The sequence below is a fragment of the Schistocerca americana genome, chromosome 2, assembly GCF_021461395.2.
Source record: "Schistocerca americana isolate TAMUIC-IGC-003095 chromosome 2, iqSchAmer2.1, whole genome shotgun sequence".
NCBI lineage: Eukaryota > Metazoa > Arthropoda > Insecta > Orthoptera > Acrididae > Schistocerca > Schistocerca americana.
The window spans coordinates 749,717,012-749,742,960 of NC_060120.1; the positions used below are offsets into that span (position 1 = coordinate 749,717,012).

At 36.7% G+C, this 25,949-nt stretch overlaps 1 protein-coding gene across 1 annotated transcript in view; it reads right to left on the bottom strand.

Moving 5' to 3' along the window:
• Positions 1 to 1,447: 1,447 nt before the first annotated feature.
• LOC124594936 (dnaJ homolog subfamily A member 2-like) overlaps positions 1,448 to 25,949 on the bottom strand; it is a 34,389-nt gene continuing 9,887 nt past the window's right edge. The window contains exons 2-8 of the mRNA XM_047133436.1: positions 23,208 to 23,497; positions 19,802 to 19,882; positions 19,592 to 19,725; positions 18,853 to 18,995; positions 18,582 to 18,780; positions 2,784 to 2,911; positions 1,448 to 2,280 (exon numbers count right to left, since the gene is read on the bottom strand). Of these exons, the coding sequence (XP_046989392.1) occupies positions 2,089 to 2,280; positions 2,784 to 2,911; positions 18,582 to 18,780; positions 18,853 to 18,995; positions 19,592 to 19,725; positions 19,802 to 19,882; positions 23,208 to 23,497 (1,167 nt within the window). The 3' untranslated portion in view covers positions 1,448 to 2,088. The remainder of the gene's footprint in view (positions 2,281 to 2,783; positions 2,912 to 18,581; positions 18,781 to 18,852; positions 18,996 to 19,591; positions 19,726 to 19,801; positions 19,883 to 23,207; positions 23,498 to 25,949) is intronic.

The window sequence follows — 25,949 nt, forward strand, 5'->3', positions numbered from 1 at the left end:
AATCTCCCTTCACCCGAAATTTGTTGTAACATATTACAAGAAAGCTTGCTACCATAGTTTACACAGACTTTGCAGACATAGGTATTGGCAGTGTTTTTCTTCAACACTGATTTTAACATCATCTGGATGTATCTACGTAAACAGAAATGGGCTGGTGATCAGACGCCGTACTGAGGTAGGTGGAACTTTTGTAGTGCACAGTATGACAAGACGCAATGATCAAACAATTATGGAACAACACCACAAACCTGAACCAACTCCACTGCAGAAGGATGAAGATTTGCAACAATAGATGAGAACAGAAAATTTGCAGATGGCACTTCGTGCGATCCAGCAAGAGGCAGATCAAGACTGCTTCCAAGTGGAAACTGCAATGTGAGCAGTGTGCTAATTGTGGAGGAGAGTATTTTGAAGAAGACCATGCACAACAAAATGTAGGAACATTCTGTGGACAAAGTAATGAAACTGTTTGAACAGACCTCTTATTCTGACACCATGATCTCTTCACTGGACTCCACTTATACCAACTATAAATTTCTCTCATTGTTGATCATATGGAGCAGGCCAGAGGAGTGCCACATCTGATGCATAAACCGAAAATTTTTGAAACTTGTATTTTCCCTTTGAAATCTATGCTGTTTTACTTTTTCATTCGGCTAGTTTAGAATTCTGCACTGGGTAATACTCCAAGGTATTATTTTAACCTACGCCTGAAAACACTGGCCATAAACTTTCTGCCAGAAAACAGACTTGCTACTGTCCCACCAACTTCACTGCTTTCCACCAATTAGTTTCTGTATGATTTGTTGGGTACACATCTCACCCACAGTAACATACTGAAGTACAAACATCTTGGGGACAGTTTCCTAGGGTAATGTGTAACCGATTAAAATACTCCACTGAAAAGTACTTTGTGCAATTGTAAAACAAAGTCAGTGTTTAAGTAGCTTCAATTTCATCATGTTTATACCCCTTTACTAAAATTGATTGCATTTTGAAGCAGTCAACTTTGTTCTTAATTTGTTCAGTTGCACAGTCATTTCCATAATGGGCAGTCACAAGTGAAGTGAAGTGAAAATCTGCCAATCGCATGAACACACAGTTCTTACACATTTTTCCAAATTTAAACAACTACAGATCATTTATTTTCCAGCGCATAAATTGTTTAGTGTTGTTGCCACAACTATGAGAGTTTATTTGCTTAATTTAACCTTCTTTTGCTTTAGGATTTGAATCCAAGTACCACTTGTGGCTTTCAGTAGTGCACAGATAATCCAATTCTCTTGTCAAAGCACACTGAAACAATCTTAATTTCAAGTTGGCTCAATAATCATTATTATGCAATCTTATTGACATCAAATTATTCTAAAGCAAAAGTAAACTAACGTTAATGGAAGGAGCTTATATTTCAAGGAATGGAGACAAATATAGAATCAATGAAACAAAATTACAGCCAAGAATCAATTTTACTCACATAAAACTTTAATGCCATCCTACAAAACTTCTGCAAATTTCAATATTCTGATTATATTTTCCCTTAAAGTCGGGATATGCTCATATTTCATAAAATAAGAAAACAGACAATGTTGAAAATTAATGGAGAGACTTCAGCAGTTGCAGTAATCTGATTTATTCTATTAAGAAATTACTTCCTTCAGCTGCTTAAGTCTATACACTATTTCTTCAGTGTTTGCAGATATAACTACCTACACAAATATTTTTTTTTCTAATGTACTCTACACTTACTAATTTGAGAATGTGCATTTGCCACATGCCAAAATTGCTATAATCCAATACCATGGACCAATCATACAAATTGTAAAAACTGAATTTCAAATTGACTAAAAACCCCAAAGTGGAACAATAAACTGGTATTTTAAACAAAAGAGGCAGTTTTTAAAAGAGTTACATTTAATTAAACTGCCTAATGGATGGCAGTTCACCAAATTCTGTGTGTACATAGTTCATTTGATAAGATTTTACATTAACATTTCTCAATCACACCATGCACACAAAGTTTCAATCAAGTCACAATAGAATCAACTTTGCTGCAATGGCAATTTGATTCTATAGACATTTTTGAGATCTTCATTGATGGGCACATTGAATGCCTCCAGAACCAGGACCATACTCATCGTCATCACTTGCATAGGCTTCTTGTCTTCCTGATCCTCCCGAACTGCGGTCATTTGGATCATACTCATTGAGATCAACTTCTTCTACGTGCTCTCCTTGAGGTATGTGGAATGTAGGTCGTGGTGGTAGCAATTTTTCCAGTTCCTGAGAAAAGTAATCATCTATTAGTTTCTGAACATACTGTCTTCAGTTGACAGTTACCACCTTGTAAACAAAATACAATAAAAATGTACTCTGGGGACCAGAATACAAAGAGCTAAAAAATGAGGTACCCACGAAGCCTTCCCTTGAGTTATAAACAATCTACTGAACCATGAAATTCTGGCAGCTATAATTTGCACCTGTGTGACATTCAACGTGGCTATGTTATTGTGGCCTCCTGCTAGTCTGACTCATTCCATTATCACTCAACTAAAGAACTGATTAAATCTAAGCTTTTTATGCTTGACATGACTAACAAATATTTTCATTTTAAACTAATTTTGTGGTTGAGAGTTCCAGGACAAATTCACAAGAGTTTTTCTTCTTGGTAACCTAAGTCCAAGTAATTGTGGAACCACAGTAATTATGATAAGAATAACTGCATATTTTAGACACAGTGAGCAGACAGACTAAGTTTATTAAGCTAGAAACACTAGTGTCCTTACCTTCAATGTTACTTCATTTGCAAAGTTATTGCTTGGGAACAGTACATCAAACTTAATGTATAAGTTTCCCCTTTCAAAGGGATTTCTGTACTGTGGCATTCCTTCATTTTCAATACCCTTTACATCACCTGCAAGAAATTAATTCAATTAAATGATGTTATATGGCATACTTAATTTTCTCATAAATTAACCTACAATACATTATACAATAATGCAAAACCTCATGGCACTAGTAATTTATTAAATGTTCTGAGACTTCCACAACATCAGCACCCACGCCATAGGTTGCCTCCGTGTTCAATGCACCTACAAATGTGGAAGAAATATGCCCACACATGGTATACCATGGGTAAAGGCGACATCAGTTGGCAGCTAGAATACGTAAGGCCATACCAGTGAATTATCAGCAATCATTCCCCTTGCCAAGGAGTGCTTTGACAAATGCTCTTGTCATTTTAACCACTTGACATTGCTGGGAGCTGGAGAACATTTTATTGAATCCTTCATTACTGACTAAGAATTTAGTTAACTATGAACATTAAATCATGTTTATTACAGCTAATGTGTATAAACATGAACAGTGTCGCCAATATTCTGAAGACATTAATATGTAAAATATTGTTGTAAACTTTTCCTGCTGACTTTGGTGATTCTTTTTCTAATCATTTACTTCTGTTACTACTAAAATCTTCAACCTACTATTTGTTTACAACATTTGAGTCATCTACATGAAATTACCAAATTTTATGAACTGTAAGACTTGTTTCAAAAATTGCCTCCAAAACTCAGGTGACATTCAAAATTAAAGCGTCCAGTGTTTGATTTCAAATTCCCACCAGTCTTAAAAAGGCCTTATATTTGCTGTCATGGGAAACCTATCTGGAAACATTGGATTTAACTGGCACCAACAGTGCACTGATACAACGAACATGAACTGTGGAGATTCACTAGCTTGTTATACTTATCACCCTCCCACCCTGCTATCATGAACGTCTAAAACTATCTAGGGTAAGATGCTTCTTTGCAATCTATGGCGCCAGTGAACTTAAATGTTGTGTGTGTTATTCGTAACCGTGTTAGTAGCTAGTTTCAAAATGGAAAAAAATGTAGACTGTAAATTTAAAGTAAAGCATATGCAGAAGAACATGGAAACAGAGGCTGAGTGGCATTTCAGCCCTCCACCAAGAAAAAAAATCATTTGCAATTGGCAGGCTTGTAAAGGAGCTAAAAAAATGTGCAAATAAAGGACTAAATGCAAAATGGCCAAAATGGGAAGATTTCCATGGGTTTTATTTTAAGGTCAGTTAAGTTTTATAAACTAAGAATTGTAATAAAAATGATAAAAATATTTTAAAAAATTAAGGTACATCTTATTCCATAAAATATGTTACAAACTATTTACAATACAATTATTTTCATAACCACAAAAGATGCAGAAAATTAAAATTTTACTTTTGTAATTTAATTCCCCACACAAAAATCTTAAATTTGTCTTTCACTTAAAGATCTGTCAAGATTTTTATGTATGTGGTACTGTATCAAATACTACTTCAGTACTCACCAGATTATTTTAGTTTCCCAAATATTCCAAATACTAAATTACCCAGAATATCAACCAAGTTAAATGAATCAAGTTCATGCATACTATGCTCAGCCATTTTTTTCACGTGTGGCTAATTTTATATGTTGCCTGGCACCTGCAACTTTTCAAAATGTTTAGGATCAAAAGTATTTTCCTTTTGAGTAGCTGCCAGACATAGTTGAATATTTTGGAAACAAATTCTGGTGTGTATCCACTTTCTAGTCATTCATTCTGATATAAATGCTGGAATGAAGATGATTTAAATAACAAAAAATGTTTGAACAAACGAAGAGTACTAATGAATTACCTCACTGCTTCTTCAATGCTGAGAATTTATTGAAGAGTGTTTATGAGAAGCCTGGTAAGGTACGAACAGAATAGCACAGAACACCATTTATCAATGCATTCACTTTAAACAGCTTATGGGCCACTATGTCAAATCACCTAATTTCTGAACACTTTTCCTGCTCGACCTTATGAAACTGTGAACATTCACACATTCCAGACAAACATTGGTAAAGTTTAACATTTGTCAAAGCAATACTGGCTGAGATACAGTTACCTGTTTTCACTCCATGCATGATTTTGAGCAAATTGGGCATGAATTTCTGGTAACTGAGTTGTTAAACCTCTGGTAATATTTTGTTGAAAGACATGAAAGTGGCCATCTATGAGCCATATTCAATCAAGAATTTTTTTGGCAAAATTATAATTGAAAGTTTGGCTTCTTGTATATCAAGGACTAAAGGTATGACAAACATGAACCTCGGCATGTAGTAACCTAACATAAGGTTCCCAAATACTGTATAGTGTTTCATGTACTACTTAAAATACTGAATAAATTAAATGCAAAAGTTTAAGATATTGTACAAAAATTAAAAATGTTTTCCATCTGATTTTGCAAAGAAACCTATGTTCCATAAGACTTTCCAAACTGGGTTCATTAGGAAGACCATGGTTTTAACCACAGAAAGTATCTGATTATCTGGCTTGGGCTAACAATGCTAGGTAATTTGAAACAAAGTTGGGATTCTTGTATCTCAGAGTAAATGCAAACTAAACATTTAACTTCATACACCATTGTTGTGGCACAATGATGTGGGATACCAAATTTCATTAACTCCCTATTTTCCAGTAGTATACAAATTTGTCATTAACATGATTTTTGTCAATAGTAAAACTAAGATATATTTGACTTCTTTTATGGATACCATTTTCTTAAAAAAGCTTCAAAACCAGTCATTTGAAACAACACTTAAGCCACCCTTGACAATGGGTTTACTTTCCAACTGGTGCTAACAAAGCTACATAAATTGTGGCGAAGAAGCAGGAAAAAAATCACACTTCCAAAACAGTTTTTACTTTGGCTTCTTACATATCTTCGATTAAAGGCATGGTAAATGTGAAACTTTAGACAACAACAACTTAGCAACATTAGATTTCCCAATGCAAACCATTCACATATTACTGTCCAAAGTTCTACAAAATTAGTTCAAAACATTTTCATAAATATTGCAAAAAACCTATCAATTTGCTTTTAGAAAATTGTTTTCCATAGCAGATTTCAAACTAATCACAGTTGGAGAGAGCATGTTTTCAAGCATCCAGAAAATCATGGTTTTGAAATGTGCACAAACACCCAAAAATGGGCAAATTTAAGGCAATGTACCATAGCAACAAGCTACATTTCAAAAACTCTTTGACCATGTCGTTCATTTTATTTGTATACTGAAAAGTAACACCTCACCTCACTATACTGCGTTTGTCCCACCGTGATTCTTCAGTATCATCTGGCTGGCAGTATCAATTTCCAGAAATTTGATTGCAAAAAAATAGGTAAAAATCTCAAAAAATGTAAACTGCAATGCTGAGAAGTTTAAAACCAAAATTCACTTTACTTTTTCCTTGCAACCTCTTTGAGATACTCCTACAGATTTGACAATCTGTGATAAAGTACTTAATAAATGGCTCAACACACAGACAGGTAGCACCACGACAACTGGGATACCAAATTAAGAAATCAAAATAAGGGCTAGGCAACTAGGATGAAGAACCGAACTGTGGCTGGTATTGCACAGCTACCTTGTGTTACCAACATGGCAATGGGGTTGCCAGTTCATGTTCTTGAACTGGTAGTGCCAATGGCATCATGCACCAATGCAATATGGCAAGATATTACTCACCAATTTAAAAATAAGAACCACACACACAGATGTGGACAACAGGTTGCTGCAATGCAGCTTGTTCCAATGGTACAGTCCCTAAAATTTAACCATCATTTTTATGTATTGTTAGTGCACAGTGGACATTCTAATGTGATATTGTGAACGCCTGAAAACATGCTCTTTCCAACTGATTAGTTGTAGATCAGTTATGGAAAACAAGTTCTCTAAAAATAGTTTACATGTTATCTTTTTGTAACTTTTACAAAAACCACGTTTTTAATTTGAACTGATTTTGTAGAAATTTTAAAAGCTGTACACGAGCAATTTTTTATATGGAATACCTTAGGTTGCTAAGTTGTTTTGTCCAGAGTTTCACATTTACCATGCCAAAGTAAAAGCTTTATTTGCAGTGCAATTTTTTCTGGTTACTTTCCCTCAATTTATGAAGCATTTTTAGCAAATGTTGGAAACTAAATCCAATGCCCTGGGGTTGATTCAAGTGAGACTGGTTTGAAGCTTAAACAAAAAATGGTATTTGTAAAAATGTTTAATATACCCTATTTTCAACTTTTCATGAAAATCATCAAATCTGTAGACTCTTGGGAGTAGGTGAATGAAATTTTGTATTCCACATCCTTGTGCTACAGAGCTACTGTGTGTTAAGTCTCATGTTCAGCATGTGATTACAAGATAAAAAATCTTGAAGTTTATGCTTTTTGTGCCACTATTATCACACACAACTGATTCAAATTACTCAGAACTGTTGGCCCTTATTGGACAATCAAATTACTTTCTTGCAGTTAAGAGCATAGTGTTTTTCCATGAGCCCAGTTTGATATGTTTCACAGAACAGTTTTTTTGCAAAATCAGGTAGAAAATCTGCATTTCTTATCTTTACTTTGCACTTATTCAGCATTGGAAATTGGTACACATACGAAACTTTATATTTCAGAACCTTGCATTTTCAAGTTACTACATGTTGAGTTTCACATTCTTAATACCTTTAGCCCTGAGATAAAAGAAAACTAAGTTTGAATATTTTTTGGGTGTTGATTTTACAGGCATTTTGCCAAATATTTTCTGGCCGAATATAGCTCAAAATCCCGTTATTATTCTTAAGAGAATGCATTCAGTTGAAGGTGGCCAAATTTGCAGTCTTTCAATAGAATATTGCACGAGACATAACGACTCAAACTCTCTGGAAATTCATACTCTCTGTGCAAGCTTGTGCGTGTAGTCAAATAAGTGACTATTTTGGCTCGTATTGCTTTGACACATGTTAAACTTTACCAATGGTCATCAGGGACATGTGCGAATGTTGAAACAAAATTACAACGAAATCTGATAGTCGAGTTGGGAGGCCTAGGTGAGTTGACGTATTCCATAAATTTCCCCTATTACTTAGAAAATCATTGCTGTATTAGCTTCACTTATAATACAAAGAACATTATGTGAGTTGTTAACAGAACTGCCACCCAAAACTCTCAAGCTTCAAACATGAAGTAACAAATACATCCTATCACATTAAGAATTTAAGAAAACATCTACTGTAACCTAGAACTTCTTGTTTTGTGAAACAATTATGATGCTTTCATTAAAATCAGAGATAAAGTAAAGCAGTGCCCATAAAGAACTTAAAAATCAATGGAGTAAGTTCATGGATTATTTTGGAAAGTAGGTTTCACAAAAAAAAATTTCCGAAGCACCTAACTTCAAATTTCGTCAAGCTTTGTACTTTAAATTACAAGATTTTCAATAAAACGAACAACCCACTATTCCAACTGCTTCTGTTTAATACTATGCAAGAATATTTTCTCAATACCGAAATACAGTAGTAGTTCACCACTATTAACGTAACTCCATGAGCACTCAACTTAATCGTGGAATATTAAAAAAGTAATTTTCTAACAGCAAGTCAGAATACTACAATGCACCAAGATAAATAAAAAGCTTCTGCACTGGCAGAAATTAATGAAAACCTGCACAGATAACGTATTTACCCGAGTATGGTAACAATCTTAAGGCACCCCTTTTTCCAAAAGCCTTCCAGAGAAAAAATATTTTTAAAATATTCTGACTAGTCAAAATTACAAATTGTTTTATTGACAAAGTATTAATAATCATAATAGCAAAGTTGTGGAATCTATCTTCACTGTCACAAATATTCAGCTAGCTATTACAAATGCGTGGCTATTTTTGAGGCTGTGGTTACTGTGGGATCTGAGAACAGATTTTTCTGTCCGAATACGTATCAGATTTTGGAGAATGTTACAATGATCTTATTTCCAAACATATTGTCTACCCACCACTCATCAGTTGCCTAGAACTAGCATCTGACACACACATTTCCACCATACATCATGATGAGTGTTGGCAACACTGCAGCATGAACCACATGTGCCACCAGCCCCTATCTAGACTTTTACAGTCTCCTGCAGAAATGAATACTACTGTTGAATTTTTGTCTAATTTTAAAGTCAATTCAATTACAATACAAATGGATTCAGGCAAACTGCAGTTTAAACATGGTAGACACTCCTAAAAAGCAAAAGTATATGGTACAGACTGACTCCCACTGTTGGGAACATGACATTTTTTTGCAACTTCCTGGCAGATTAAAACTGTGTCCGAAAAATATGGACTGCAATATATTCTAGCCTGGTCATATGTAACATCACCAGCTAATACATAAATAGAAGATCACAGTCACAATTTAGTCCAATTATCGAACTTTCGCTCTTCTCACCATCTAGCGACATGTTGGTACTATCTCCACAACGGGTTTCGCCGCTTTAATTTATTGTCTAACATTCAGTCCATTTATATCTAAAAACAAAGATGATGTGACTTACCAAACGAAAGCGCTGGCAGGTCGATAGACACACAAACAAACACAAACAAACACACAAAATTCAAGTTTTCGCAACTAACGGTTGGAAGGAGAGGGAAAGACGAAAGGATGTGTGTTTTAAGGGAGAGGGTAACGAGTCATTCCAATCCCGGGAACGGAAAGACTTACCTTAGGGGAGAAAAAAGGACAGGTATACACTCGCACTCATATCCAACCGCACATACACAGACACAAGCAGACATTGTCTGCTTGTGTCTGTGTATGTGCGGTTGGATTTTTTGTGTGTGTGTGTGTGTGTGTGTGTGTGTGTGTGTGTGTGAGCGTACACGAGTGTATACCTGTCCTTTTTCCCCCCCCCTAAGGTAGGCCTTTCCACTCCCAGGATTGGAATGACTCCTTACCCTCTCCCTTAAAACCCACATCCTTTTGTCTTTCCCTCTCCTTCCCTCTTTCCTGATGAAGCAACCATTGGTTGCGAAAGCTTGAATTTTGTGTGTATGTTTGTGTGTGTGTCTATCGACCTGCCAGCACTTTCGTTTGGTAAGTCACATCATCTTTGTTTTTAGATATATTTTTCCCACGTGGAATGTTTCCCTCTATTATATCCATATCATTAATTTGAACCCAATCAGTCCATTTAGTATTATTCATTTCAATTGATAGACATTCAGTCTCCATTAATTTTGCCTATTACTTCACCCGAATGGCACCCTGTTCTAAAGTTGATTAAAAGCTGCTAATGTTATTACCCAGTATTTTAACTTTTGAACAGCACTCTAATTTCTCATTTGCCATCTATGTAGTAAATCATTACTGTTTGCCAATCAAATAAAATACTGAGCTGGGTTCAGAATCAAAGTTTTTGAAGGACAACATTTCCATTTCTTGGAATGTTACCTTTACTTAAAAAGCATCATTAATATTTGTATATAGTATACGTAAATGTTTGAGAACTTTTTGCAAGCCTGTTCAAATACAAGAGTATTTAAGATGATACAAGTCAATGATATTTCCACCTGTGTTTCACAAAACTATCGAATTTTAAGCGGAGCAACAGACTGTTGTCCAACACCCAGGTCAATAGCAGACAGGAGTGTATTGTCGAGCGCTGCTGGAGGCAGAGAGACTAGTGCCGAGTGAGCTGTAGCACTGGAGAGACAGGCAATAATGGTGGTCGAGTGAGTAGTAAATGGTAAATTCACCAGATGACAACAAATGAGCACGTCCCCCTGATTGTCGTGGGGTTCACCCTCATCAATACCGATTCACAGGTGATATGAAACCAAAAGTGACAAGTGCCGAATTAGGCATTTCGTGTCAACCGCGTTGGCAAGTGACAACCGTGGATTGTGGTGAGGATTGTTGTGAATGTTAACCATCATCATTGCATGTGACTAAGTACATAAAATCAGCAACCAATAAAAGATATAACCGTAATTAGACATGTAAGGCGAAGGTAGCAACTGACTCAGAATTTGTGTGTTAGTAGAAAATACATATCAGTTTGTACATTGCAACCTTTATGGTCTCTAATAATAGACAAACTTTCACTCATTAGCTATTCCGTCTCAGAACAGCCACACTCTGTTGAAATACCCCCGAAACCACAGCAGAAGTTTGAAGATAAAAATTGCTGATGGAGTCAAAGGGTTGAATGTGGTTCACTAAATAGTGGAACAGTGGTCCTAATTTGAAAGAAATCTTGCAAACATTTTCCCTACTGAATAGAACTGTACAAAATTTGAGCTCTAGATATGAAACTCAAGTGTTTTAAGAGACTTCCAATGGGGGAGCAGCAAAATGTCGTGCTAACTCCTATAATCATGCGCTGACTTAGAAATGAAATCAAGAATGTAAGGAGGATACATTAGAGGCACAAAGTTGTGTGTTCAGTACAATTATATAATTTCAAGGTGCTGCCATTCACTTGAACTTGAGATGATCATACTACAGTTGCCTTCCATTACCATCATTGTACAAAGCCTCTGTGGAGCCTATCGAAACTGCCAGTTTCTCATGGACCTCATTCTGGCTTGTTTAATACTTCTGACCTTGGAAAACATTTTGAACCTTTTAAACTTTTGCTACTCTCACGTAACAGAGTGCTGCGGCACTTTTTGTCATGCTTTGTTACTGTAAAAGGATCACATCACTGCTATTACACGAATTTGAACTGAGGAGCAAGGCCTCAGGATAGGATGGACAGGCACGCGCAACACACAGTCCCAGTCACACACTGGCTAACAATTTGTTTTTAATTGTTGCTAGCAAGCTATTCTAATGTAAATTTGTTTCCTGTAGTTACATAAAATGTGTAAGCATTAAAGACAAAATTACAGAATCTAAAAATTAATTATATCTGTGAAACATCACATATAAGTAACGTTTTGCAAAAAGTATAACACACGAAACAATAATCCACAATGCGTTGACAAGAGTATGGAATGGGGATTGGAGAAAGGACAGGAAGGTGATGTAGCTGAAGGTGTCAGCTCTGTCACACTATAGCTGTTCAGGTTGGTGGGTCTTTATGCAGGAGACATCACCTTCAGTAACCAGACAAAAATCACTAAAATAGTACCACTGAAACAGCACTCTTCTTGAGAATTGTGAAAGAAGAGTGTGGAGAAGAACAGGCTGCCACACTGTAGGTGTTTTGTGTATATGACCCAAAATAAGGGGGGGACTAAGACTCTTGTTCATGGCTGTAGAATTAACTTATGAAAAACTAATGCCCAAGGGCCTCTTTACATAACGTGTGTGGTGCGATAACAATTTATGTTTCCAATGTTTTCTTGATGTTTAGCACTCAAAAATTATTAATCATACAACAAAATTATTGTATGTGCCTGCTGCATTCAATTCATATCCAATGTAATGAATGTAGTTCTCAGCTCTTGTCAAATGCAAAAGGCAAGAATAAAGGAAAAAAATTGATTTGGCCCAGCCACTTCCTTTACCACCAGACTCATTGATTATGCACTATCTTGTACAATTCTGTTTTAATGAATGACACTGAGATCCATAATTTCAACATCTCTCCTATGAATGGCAACCAGGACAAATGGTTTTAGTGCAAGATAGCTGGCAACTCAAACCACATCACTATTCAGCCTGTACCCTAATTATCCAAACACAACCACCCTCTTGTCAGTTTCTTTGCTAAATCTGAAGTCCAATTCTGTACACCATAAGCTGTGAAGCACATGCAAATTTGTTATTTTCTTGTAAAGCAATGCAGAAACTGCTGTGTAATAAAATTTATTCATACTGTCAATGTCATTTACTGTGAGAACTTTGCTGCTTTATCTTTTCTTTGGGACACGCATTTCAATTCCATTAATAGTGCAGTGTCTCCCTCCTGCCATAATTTGCACACCATTTTGCTTTCTCATTCCACAAATTTCCCACCTGCAATGTCACTGTTTTCTCATTCTGATCAATATAAGTTTAATTTTGTTAAAGCAAGTTTAAGTGTCAGGTAACAACACAAACTACACTGGCTGGAGTGTGACTGCGCCTAGCAACATGACCTGATTCCTTCCAACTACTGCTGAGTACAAAGTTTACCTCGCCATGTGACAGGCTGCAGTAGCTTTCTGCAAATATGAACACAGTTGCACATGATAAACAAGAATGGAAAGGTGCATCAAACTAATCTAGTCTCTGAAAGGAAGACAACAATGACTACAGTATCCCTGCAGTGAGCCTCAATAACACACCAGACTGTCAGGTAACAGTGCCACATTTAATCTTTGCTTTGTGAAAGTATTGTGTAATCTTAAAACTATCACAATATTTTCAGAACAAAAAAGATTATTTTTACAATTGTTAAACTACTTAACAGCCAAAACTGCATTTGCCCTAAGTACTTTGACATTGTCTGCTCTTATTGGTAACACGTGCTCTATGTTTTCACACACTGTTTTAATAATCAAAGGAGCTATGATTATATAAAGGTAGTGCTTGAATGGTATCTACAACTTTAAAAACCTGATTTGCCATTTTAAATAGTTGCAAAGCAATTATGAACATTCGGAATCCAAATACCTTACACTAACTCCTTATTTAAAATTACCACACCAAGGACTTACTGTTAAATGGAATACATAACCAACCTCAAAAAATATTTTAGTTGTTTAGAAGGGTAGTGGATTTTAGTGTAGATAAAGCATCAATGGTAAACTGTCATTTGTAACTATACAGACACACAATGCACAAAGGAACAGGAGAAGAAAAAACAACAAGCAATGTTGCACACAATAGCTATTAGTCTAATTTTACTTCCAGATTACAGTTGTCACAGATGGTTATGTACATGTCCTTATACAAATCCATACTGTCCCATTACATCAGGAGAGTATTTAAAATGAGAATAAGAAAACTAATATTCCATAAAAAAGGGAGGAGATTAGTGTTTAATGTCCCATTGACAACAAGATCATTAGAGAGAGCACAAGCTTGGATTCGAAAGGACAGAAGGAAATTGACTTTGCCATTTCAATGGAACCATTCCGGCATTTGCCTCAAGCGATTTAAGGAGAAACCCTCATCTGGATGCCAGACAGTTTGGAAGCATTGTTCTCCCAAATGCAAGTCCAATGTGCTAACCACTATGCTACCTCACTCTGTATTCCATTAAAAAATAACCCACATCAGAGAAATGCTTAAGCATGTAAAACAAAACATGTTTTGTAAAACATAAGAGCACTATTGAAACATTACCGGGAAGAAAATTTAGAACAAAATATTCAGCAGTATAGATTCTAAATTTGCTGTTTTTCTCAAATCACTGCAATACAACAAAAAATCTGGAGCAAGTAATATCAATAATCAAAACATTGAAGTAACTAATACAAAGCTACAAGAATAAAGTAAAGTAGACTAGACAGAAGTATTGGAACACTGTAAAGCGATACATGTATTAACCAACTCAAAGATTTTGATACATTGGAAATTTAAGTTACAGGGGTACATCATCACTTCCAGTGAATCCTGAAGCTTTATAGATATGGTAGCAGATCATTCATACATCTGATGGATTCACTTCTAAAATAATTATGCCTTACTATATAAGCCCTTAAGAAGTATCACTCAGTACAATAGTTGTGCACAACTTACAAACACACAATGCATATACTGGGTGTTCTATTTATCTGATGACTGCCTATGCAGTGCAGTAGATACCACGCAGCAAGCACTCCGTTGCCAGCGATCGGAGGCCGTGTCACCTGTCTACTGCTGAGGTAGGACGACTACATTTACAATATAAGCAAACAAATTTTGTACTCGTCCATGTCATGTCATGCAAAGGAGATGCTGGAACTGCCTGCTATTTTTTCCAAGCATTTCTTACATCTACTGAAGGTATTATTAATCACACTATGAAATTCTCTCCAAGATACTGAATTAACTGATTCATGGATATTATCCTTGAGTTCCTCTATAGGGTGAGGATTTGTGTACACTTTGTCCTTCAGTGCACCCCACAAATAAAGATTGCATGGAGGTAAATCCGGACTTCTAGTGGGCCAGATATTGTTACTAATCACTCTCAAGGAATACATCAAGAATTAAGTGCCAAGGAACATTGGCAGTATGAGCCCTTGCATAATCCTGTTGAAAACACATGAAGCGTCATTCTCTCTCAGCCATTAAAAAACAGTTGCAAAATGTATTACACATATCTTTCACGTGTAACTGTCAGTAAAAAAATGGGCCTATTATTCTGTCACCACTAACTGCACACTACACCCATTTTTCTGATCATGACAGGGTTCCTCGCAAAGCACCACAGGTCTATCTGCACTCCAATGCCAGTAGTTTTGAGAACAAACATACCCGGGTAAATGGAACACACCTCACCTGAAGACAGAATGAGCTAAGGATCCATTTCACAATCATGCACTTGTTTTAAAACCCATTCGAAAAACTTAACTGTGTGCAGGACCACCAGGTTGAAGTTATTGTACTATTGATACATTATAAGGCCTTAACCCTAGCAGCTTAGCACCTCTTCCTACAGAGGTGCACGACGTGTGTTTGCTGTGAAAGACATCTACAATACTTTAGGGGAATTTTCCAGGTGATATACAATGCCTTCAAGACAAGCTTCTGTGAGCACTGTACATTTCCATTTACAGTTCTTAAGCACTTCCCTTTTCACAAACTTTATTCACTAATTTGTGACTGCATCACGACTGAACTATAACACCTCGAAACTTCCATTTCAACAATCTCCAAACATTACAAGCAGACACTGTACACATATACGAATCTTAGATACATGCTCGTTGTGGAACTGAATAACTCACTCTTGCCATTATTGTGTTCGCAAAACTTCACTGTTACACTCATGATGCCTGTTCACTGCTAGAATGACACTGGCCAACAAAGCACTTGTGTATGTATGTACAACCTTCAGGCACGCACACCCCCCCCTCCCCACACACACACACACACACACACACACACACACACACACACACACACACACACACACACGGGGGGGGGGGGCATAGTGCGGTGAAGGGGGCCCCATTTGACCGGCAATTTAATTAAAGACACAGCACACACTTAACCGTTTACTTCAAAACAAGTCAGTGTAATAAGGAAAATCCCCTGGGCTGAGCATGGCAACACAGCTACATCAACCAATCACGTTATTTTGTAAACAGTCTACAGCAATGATTCAGTGTTGTCACAGCCCTGTAGGTGGCTAGTGTTTCTGGCTGCAACTGCCTTTCTTCACTGCTGAAAGCTGAAAACAGCACTGTTAGCTGTCCGGGATCTTCTCATGCCAACCTACTATAGCCAGATGAATAACAAGATGAAAGAAGAGATTTTTGTGCTACAACTGTAATGGGTTTTCTTGTGATAACCCAGTGTATGTGTTCCAAAACTGTTCAATTAGTGAAGATTTGGGTATTTTAATTATTGTGTATGTAAAATTTGTCAAAGATTCCCATGATAAGATCCTGACTAACGATAGGGACATAGCTGAGGGATGGAAAGAGTACTTTTGACAGCTGCTAAATTGTGATGAATCCAAACTGCAGTTTAATTTCCAGTACCCAATTACAGCCAATGCAGACTATCCCCTACCTACCCTGGATGAGAAAAACCAGAATCGGACACCTTAAACAGAATAAGAGTCCGTGTGAAGATGGAATACAGACAAATGATCCTGGCAGGAGAGAAACTTGCAGAAAAAATACACCGACTGATACAGGCAATATGGACCAAAGAAGAACTACCAGGAGAATGAAAAAAGCTCTGATTTGTCCGATACATAAGAAGGGCGACAAACTGAAATGTGACAACTATCGAGGAATCGCCCTGCTTAACGTCTGCTATAAGATCCTGTCCAATTGCCTCATACATAGAATTCAGCCAGTGGCAGAATCGGTGATTGGGGAGTACCAGGGAGGTGTCCGGCCAGGACGGTCAACAGTGGATCACATCTTCAGTCTCCGGCAGCTCACCGAGAACCTGGGTGAGTATGGTAAAGATTGCATATTTTATTCGTTGATTTTAAGAAGGCCTATGATTGCATACATTGCAAAAGCCTGCTCAACTGTTTAAGATCTGGCAAATCAGAGAAACTCATCAATCTGATAAAGATCTGTCTGAACGAAACACGTGCAAAGATGAAGATGGGAAATCACATAACTGAGGAGTTTGAAATTGTGACAGGACTCAGGCAAGGAGATGGGTTGTTCCCTATCCTGTTCAACTTTGCCCTCAAGAAGATCGTACGTGAGATCTTTCAAGAGAACAAAGGGATTGAAATCGAAGGAAAGAGACTGGCATACTTAGCCTATGCAGACGACATCTGTTTACTCTCTAGGTCTGAAGAGGTGTTGGAGCAAATGACCAATGCACTAAAGGAAGCTGCCAGCAAATTTGGGCTAAACATAAAGCCAAGGCAGAGTACCTCATTATGACACGTGGTCATTGTCAGAATGCTGATCATCTACAATCACTGCAGGTTGGGGACCAGTCATACAAGAGTGCAAGAATACAAATACCTAGCGACACTTTTCACTGAGAACTCGTCATGTGAAGCAGAGATCAATGCCAGAACACAGGCAGGAAACCGATCTTACCACAGCCTAGCACAACCGCTCCGGTCCAGATATCTCTCCAGGCATTTCAAGATTCGACTGTGCAAAACCCTGATCCAGCTTGTTCTATATGGCTGTGAGACATGGAGTATCTGGAAATAGGACTTCATAAGCTCCTTGTTTTTGAGAGAAAAGTGCTTCGGCAGATCTTCGGTCTGGTTCTGGATGCAGATACAGGGGAATGGAGGATCAGATACAACCAAGAGCTTGAACTATACCAGCAGCCCAACATAGCGGGAACTGCCAAAGCCAAACGAATGCAGTGGGCCGGCCATGTGGCCCGGATGGAGGATCACAGATGGCCTCGGAAGCTCCTGGATTTCACACCTACAGGAAAGAGACTGCCAGGGAGACCCAAGAAGAGTTGGAGGGATGGACTCCATGAAGATTTAAATTAAGTGTCAATAGATGTGAACGGATGGTGGATAGCAGCAATGGACAGAATACAGTGGAGGAGGAAACTTTTAGATGTGTGTGGTCCACCTGAAAATTTTATTACAAAGCAACACAAAGATTATGAACATTTGATTTAGTTCCAAAAGCTATATAGTGTTTGCTGCTCCCATCATCCCAAATTTTTTAATCTTTTTTATCTTGGCATTTCATTTTTCTCTTCCATCAAGATTTCTTCAAATGGCTCTGAGCACTATGGGACTTAACTGCTGAGGTCATCAGTCCACTAGAACTTAGAACTACTTAAACCTAACTAATGTAAGGACATCACACACATCCATGCCCGAGGCAGAATTCGAACCTGCGACCATAGCGGTCGCTCGGTTCCAGACTGAAGTGCCAAGATTTCTTCCAATACTTTAAATGATATTGATAGTTTTATCTCAAAACTTATAACGTTTTCCAGAACTGTATCAATGATTTACAGTCAAGTTCACAGCAAACAATTTTTGGTGTCAATGAAATACAATCATTTTCACTTTATTGATACAAACAACTATGTCAAATATTAATACAGAATTACAGTAAGTCCAAGAACCTAATACTTCCAAATAATTTAATAACTGATTCAGCTTTTATTTGTTTCTATACTCAGGGCAAAAGTTATGGAACATTACTAACCTGGTTTAATAACCTGTCCTGGAGGATGTTTTATGACAAGATCACGCCCATCAAGATGTTTAAGTGTCATCTCAAAGCCACAGAGAGCTTCAGTAAGAGAAAGTGCATGGGTCATAACTAGATCATCACTAGTTCGTTGGAATTTATCGTGTGGTTTTTGTTGAAGAACTATAATTACATCCCCTGGTTCAACATCAGGCTAGAAATTTAAAAACAATTATTGTCATATCATTAACAAATAAGAAAAGCTACTAATCATTATGTAACAAACCTGTTGGTCCCCTTCTCCACGAAAGTATATTTTCTGACTTTCCTTCATTCCCTTATCAACATGGACTTCCAGTATTTTTGTTTCATTCACAACTTTTTTACCCCTGCACGCTACACAGCGATCCTTCTCGTGTATGACCTCGCCTGTAAAATGCAACTGATTACAAACATTCGTGTATTGTCATAATTAAAAATCACACTTTATTTTACAGGCTGATATACCAGATTAAAAGGAAAATAGCAGAAAATTTGTGGTGCTTCTATGGATACTGCCCATCACATGTATGCAGATGTGTGAAATATCGAACTTTGAGCCTTCTTACAATTTTGTCCAAATTTCCATTCCTGTAAAGAGCTGGTGGGTGTCAAACTCTCGAGTTCTCAATTATGAAGTAAGCAGACGAAGTATACTGTTGAGCACTGGCAACAAAGAATATGTCTTACCACAATAACAAACTAATTGGCCAGTCTAAGGCTTTCCGGATATTGTCATACAATACAGATATCTTTGAAGATACTCCATCAATATAAAATACACCATTCAGTTTAGAATAGTTAACCACTTCCAGAACTTTTACACTAAGTAACAAAGAGAATTTCTTATTGAAAATTTCTTTCTAACCATTTTCAGAAGACTTTTTCCTGATGAGTTCAATACTTTAAAGGCAATACCTTAAATGCATTAGCTGTAAATTTCTTTCTGCTTCAATTAATGGCAGTTACAAGGCTGGAGTGCTTACCTTCACCACTACATGTTGGACATCTTGACTGCAGTTGCTGCGTCATTCCAGGTCCCAATTGTCTGTAGGTAACTTTAAAACCACAACCAGCACATGTTCGGCACGTATGCGTTGTACCTGCTCTTCCTCCTTTCCTATAACATAAACAGCATGATAATATAAAACCATTAACACAAATTAAATTCACAGATCGGTTTTTTTAGTACTTACCCACCACAAGTTGTACAGATGACATTCTTACTAAGCTGCAATTTGGATGTTTTACCATTGTACAGATCTTCTAGGGAGACCCTGGAACAATCAAATGGATTAATTTGGAATGAAGCAGTGATTTCTGCTGATTATTACACTGGACATACACTGTGAGAACAACACTGATAAAAGCCATTAAAATATAAAGTAACAGTGTTCAACTGTCAATAAAATTTTGTTTTCTTAACTCTTAGTACAAGTTCACAAGGTGACATAATAAACGTCATGAAATTTTGCACTGAATTGTGGAAACTAATAAAAATTGGTCTATAATCAGAACTATAAAGTATAGACACTCATCTGTAAGTAACTCCATCTATAGTAATTGTGGAAGTATCACTATTTTCGTGCCGTCACGTATATGCATTATGGAGCTCTGTTGGTTGCCAGTTACTATAGAAACTCCTCAAGTTCACCTCACCTCAGAGCTGTGTTGGTTACACATTTATGGTTTAGATGTACTCTACTAGGATTGTCATACTTCTGTGAAGTTCAAATTTTTTTTTTTAATTTCCAAATGACATGTTTTATGAACATGGCAGCAGAGTGTACTTGGTCAAGTTTTCTTAAAGTGTGACAATTGTAGCAGATTTCAGCAATAACTGGCCATGACAGAAGTGCAAACAACACTACTGGCCAACTAAGGACAAAACTGAAAAACTCACTGGGGAAGAACATCAGGGAACTGGGAGAATTATAATTAGAACTATTTTAAAGTTTGACAAAATCTTTGACATTGTCAATGATGAGCTGATCAAGCTACAGGACAGTTAGCAAAATTATAAACCTATCTTGCTAAATGGAACAAGACTAAAAAAGTAAGGAAACTGCTAATGCTATTACTTGACAGCAAGCCTTTACTTCCTGTTGGGGAATGGAAAATCACCAAGGATATTTGATTTATGATGTTCATTCACCCAAAAACATTATCTGCTCAATCACAAATTTCATAGCTGTGTGAGAAGCACATGGCAGTGCACACTGCCATCCAGCCAAATTTGATGACACACACACACACACACACACACACACACACAACTTCCTTTGTTAGACAAGCCAACTGACCGATGACCTTTCTGCACAATTTTTGCAAACTCAGCCCGAAAAGTTCACTTAAATTTATATTACGTGGTACAATTCACCTACTGAAAAGACAAAGTTACAAGAAGATGTGGCTCATGTAAAAACTTCACATCATCTCTAAAGATTACACAGCATTATAATGTAGAATTTATACATCAATCACATTGTTATGCAAATGTTAACCAACACACCGCCTGGTATACAACATTGTGTAATGAAACCCTTATTCACCAAATTTACTGTTCAATTAAGTCACATTTTATACTTAATCATGGTTAAGAACACATTTTCCACTTCAAATACAAGGATAAGGTACCATCATAAAGTATTTTTAAAATTAGATTCAACTTCTGCCAAACCAGCAATCTCATCCCCAGACTATTCATTTTTAATGCTATCAAATTACACTTGCATAACAAAATACCTTACAGGCAAGACCAGCAGAGGTGCTTTGAAGTTACATCAATAATCTAAAATCAGTGCAGGACAATGTGCTTTAGACTTTCCATCATTAGATTCTTAAATCTGTATCTTGATTTTAAAAAATCCCAGGCATCAAACCAAAATAATTAAAACAGTTTAGCTGTACCCTGTAACAGTACAAATCACAATGAGATAAGTACTGAACACGATTTCATTATGGAAATCATCAGTATCAATCTACACTTCCACCGTATTTTCTCATGTTCTTTGATACTGCAACTACTTAAGCTTTTGATGTTAAAATAATGAAATTACAAATTGAATGTTAAATCTTTCTGTTAGTGCACACACTAATCTAATTATTTACAAAGAAATATTTACAATCTTTGCATTAGCACAGCAAAATTTGTTTCTGGTTTCATATTTGAACTTTTTTAACTCCACATGTGAAAAGGCACTTTTAATTACATTTTACCCATATGTACAGAACGCATCAAATCTTCACTTTTGCAAGTTTATTCCTCATGTAATAATGTGGATACGCTCAAAAGATTCTAAATTTTGATCCCCTATCTTTGTGTAATGAGTGTATCCGACAGTCTTAACTTTTTGCCGTGAACAACTGATGTTCTTACGTATGTGATAATACATCACCATTTATTAAATAGGGGGTTTAGTAGTAGCTGAGAAAAACTAAAAATCCCTATGGATAAAGTCCATCAGCTAAAATACCAAAAACCCACACATCACTTTTCTTCTACACAATTTTTCAGTATTTTTATGTGGCTGTCACAACTCTGCAAGTCTATTACCCCAAGTCCATGAAACTTCTTATGCTAGAAAAGTTCAATAATTCATTTGTTAATTCTGAACAGTTTATTTTCAAGATCAATGACTAGTTATACATAGGCACAAAATATGGACCAAAAACTCAATTTTGTTATTATTATACCTCAATCAACTCAAGGTGAACAACATATCAAAATTTTTCTACAATGAATTAACATGTCTATTCTGACCTGTTAGCAATTAAAGCTGAAGAAAGGAGGATCAAAATTCATATGTAAGTGAAAGCATATTAACTGCTTTGAAGCAACCTTAATAATGATACTTATAAAAACAAAGATGAGGTGACTTACCGAACAAAAGCGCTGGCAGGTCGATAGACACACAAACAAACACAAACACACACACAAAATTCAAGCTTTCGCAACAAACTGTTGCCTCATCAGGAAAGAGGGAAGGAGAGGGGAAGACGAAAGGAAGTGGGTTTTAAGGGAGAGGGTAAGGAGTCATTCCAATCCCGGGAGCGGAAAGACTTACCTTAGGGGGAAAAAAGGACAGGTATACACTCGCACACACGCACATATCCATCCACACATACAGACACAAGCAGACATATTTAAAGAGTCTTTAAATATGTCTGCTTGTGTCTGTATGTGTGGATGGATATGTGCGTGTGTGCGAGTGTATACCTGTCCTTTTTTCCCCCTAAGGTAAGTCTTTCCGCTCCCAGGATTGGAATGACTCCTTACCCTCTCCCTTAAAACCCACTTCCTTTCGTCTTCCCCTCTCCTTCCCTCTTTCCTGATGAGGCAACAGTTTGTTGCGAAAGCTTGAATTTTGTGTGTGTGTTTGTGTTTGTTTGTGTGTCTATCGACCTGCCAGCGCTTTTGTTCGGTAAGTCACCCCATCTTTGTTTTTATATATATTTTTTCCCACGTGGAATGTTTCCTTCCATTATATTAATAATGATACTGTTATAAAAAGAGTATTTCACAATGAATTAAAGTAAATCTTGTCACAACACAAAGAAACTGTTAACTGTTTCCCATAGTAAATCAATAATTACACTTACTTTAGTGTGTGTATGGTATCCTCTCCTCTGTGACGTCTTCTGCCTCTCATACCAGGCCCCACACCCATACCAAACAGGCCACCACCAAATATCTGTGAGAACAAATCATCTGAAGAAAAGCCATGTCCTTCATGGGCCCCTTCTTGCATGCCCTTCAGCCCAACTCTGTCATATGTGGAACGTTTCTTGGGATCAGACAATACTTCATAAGCAAATGAAATCTCTTTGAATTTGTCCCCAGCTTCTGGATTCTTGTCGGGATGAAATTCCTTTGCCAACTTTCTGTATGCCTGGAAAGATGATTTCATTCATTTATAAAGTCACACAGAGGCTTATGGCTGACTAGTACTTACCTTTCGCAGGCAAAACTAATATTTCCTGCTGACCCATCTATATAGTTTAAGTACTGTAAATGAAAAGCTCTACTTGTGGAATTAACTCTTTGTGATTATAGCCAAATATAAAATATTGATTCATTTTTCTAACAAGAATTTGTTAATTCCCTTTCAGCACGATTTCTGCAGAGGAAAGTTTAGTCATATATGACTTGACACATGCAGCACAACAAACCTGCATCACAGGTGTAAAATTAAACAAGTTGTGTTCTTCCTGCCCATATATTCCAAAGACATTAATAGCCCATTCAGAAACTTAGTTTCTTCTCCTGCTGGTCATTATATTGTAAGTTTAAATTAAAAAGACCAAAATAATCTCAGCTGTAAATACTAACAACACAACTAACTTCCCTTAATGTTTAAATTACCACTACATATGCCCGTAGTACAATTTCATCCACACAATCTCAAATTTACTTACATGACATAGAAAACAAGGAAAACAATGGAAAATGATCTCAGATTATTCTTACACTGAAGACAGAAGTGAGACTGTCATATGAGGAAATTTGCTGTAAGAAATTCTGTTGAATATAAGAATATCCCAAAGACCACTGATTAGACATAGTACCTTTTTGCAGCCAACGAAGCACTGGTAACAAAATCACAAGTATTTTTCACTGTGTAAACAATCCTAAATACTAGAGACCACTGCACAAGTACTGCAAAAAAATCAGACCAAGTTACCATCTTAAGGTAGAAAAAGATTAACTCAAAGCACACAACAAAAACTTTCTGCTAGATTAAAACTGTGTGCCAAACTGGGGTTCTAGCCTGGAACTTTTTCTTTTTTGCACAAAATATTCTACAGGATGAGCTAGCCAAGCACTATTCATGACCTGTCCTCACACTTAGTTCCAACAGTTTATCTACCTTTCAAACTTCACAGAAGTGACTAGGGCTCCTGGAAGAAAGGATATTGCAGGGATTTTACTTAGCCACAGCTTGCTGGATTGTCTCCACAATGACTTTTCCACTCACCACTGCACAGTGAAAATTCATTCTCATTACTGGGAGAGCATTTCAAGGAAAACAATTATACAGCAGATGTCCAAACTACTATGGCAGCTTGTGAGCAGTTTAACATGGCAAGAAATGGAAACAATTGCAACACTACAACCTGCAGCATATTTTTAAGACCCACAAGCACACACAAAGATAAATGCCTGGTCAATAATGTATGAAGCCAACCAGACAGAATTGCAATCCCCCCACAAATGTTATCTGGAAAAATGCCAAACATTAACTGAAAGAATGGGAATTTTTAAAGTGTAGCATATTGATTTTTACTGCATAATTCCAAACAAATTCTACTGATCACTTACAAAATGTCAAAGTCGAGAAAGGAAAATCTATTGACAAATAACCAAGTTGGTCAAAGTAACTTTCACATTCCCTTACTTATGCTACTTTTACCTATATAAAAAGAATTCTGAATAACAAGAAGCCTTAAGCACAAGAAAAAGGTTCTGGTTCAAAGATGCAAAAATCTCATTTCATTAAGCATTCCTTATATCATTAAACTGAAGAAAAGGAAGCACCATATAATTTACCACTTTAAACATTTCTTAAGATGTGATGTCATTGGGAATAAAAATCGAAATCCTGTTTACTGCTGATAAAACACACTGCAAAATATTCAAATACAACACTGAATGGTGATGGACAAGCGGCATATTATGAATGAATGAATGAAACAAGCCGTCACTAAAAACAGGTTATTACATGATGTCTTATCCACCTCTACAAACAAATTTAATCCATGTTATGCTAAATTGTCTCTCAGCTAAAAATGTGCAATTTAAAGAGAATGAGCATGCAGAGCAATGTGCACATCTCTTGACCCACAGATTAGCAACATGAACAACTCCTAAACTCTACATATTGCTCCTTCGTGCTTTTAAGTAAACATCAGTAATTTTATTCTCAACAAAGACAACTGAATTTGCAGTAGATATGGTCAAAATTTAACACTGCTGAAAAGCATCCAAGGTAAGGAAAAAGTATGTAAATCTACATCTAACAAACACTGGAGGGGAGAAAAGTTTGCTACAAACTTAGCTTGCATTAATGTTGATTGTGTGTTAACGTATTCCACATGTAGGACACGACAAACCAGTGTCATCTTTCGTATCTGAGTTGCAACCATGTTAACATTGAACTCACTACCCTCTGAATGGCACCATCCACTGTTTCACACACAACACATTTCAATTGCAGAATATTGAAGATTTGATGCAGCAATCATTCAAATATTGTACAAATAACGAATCACACCATATTTTAAGTGAGCCAGTATGAATGAATAAGTATGCATTTGTTACTGTTTACTGGCTACCACATGATT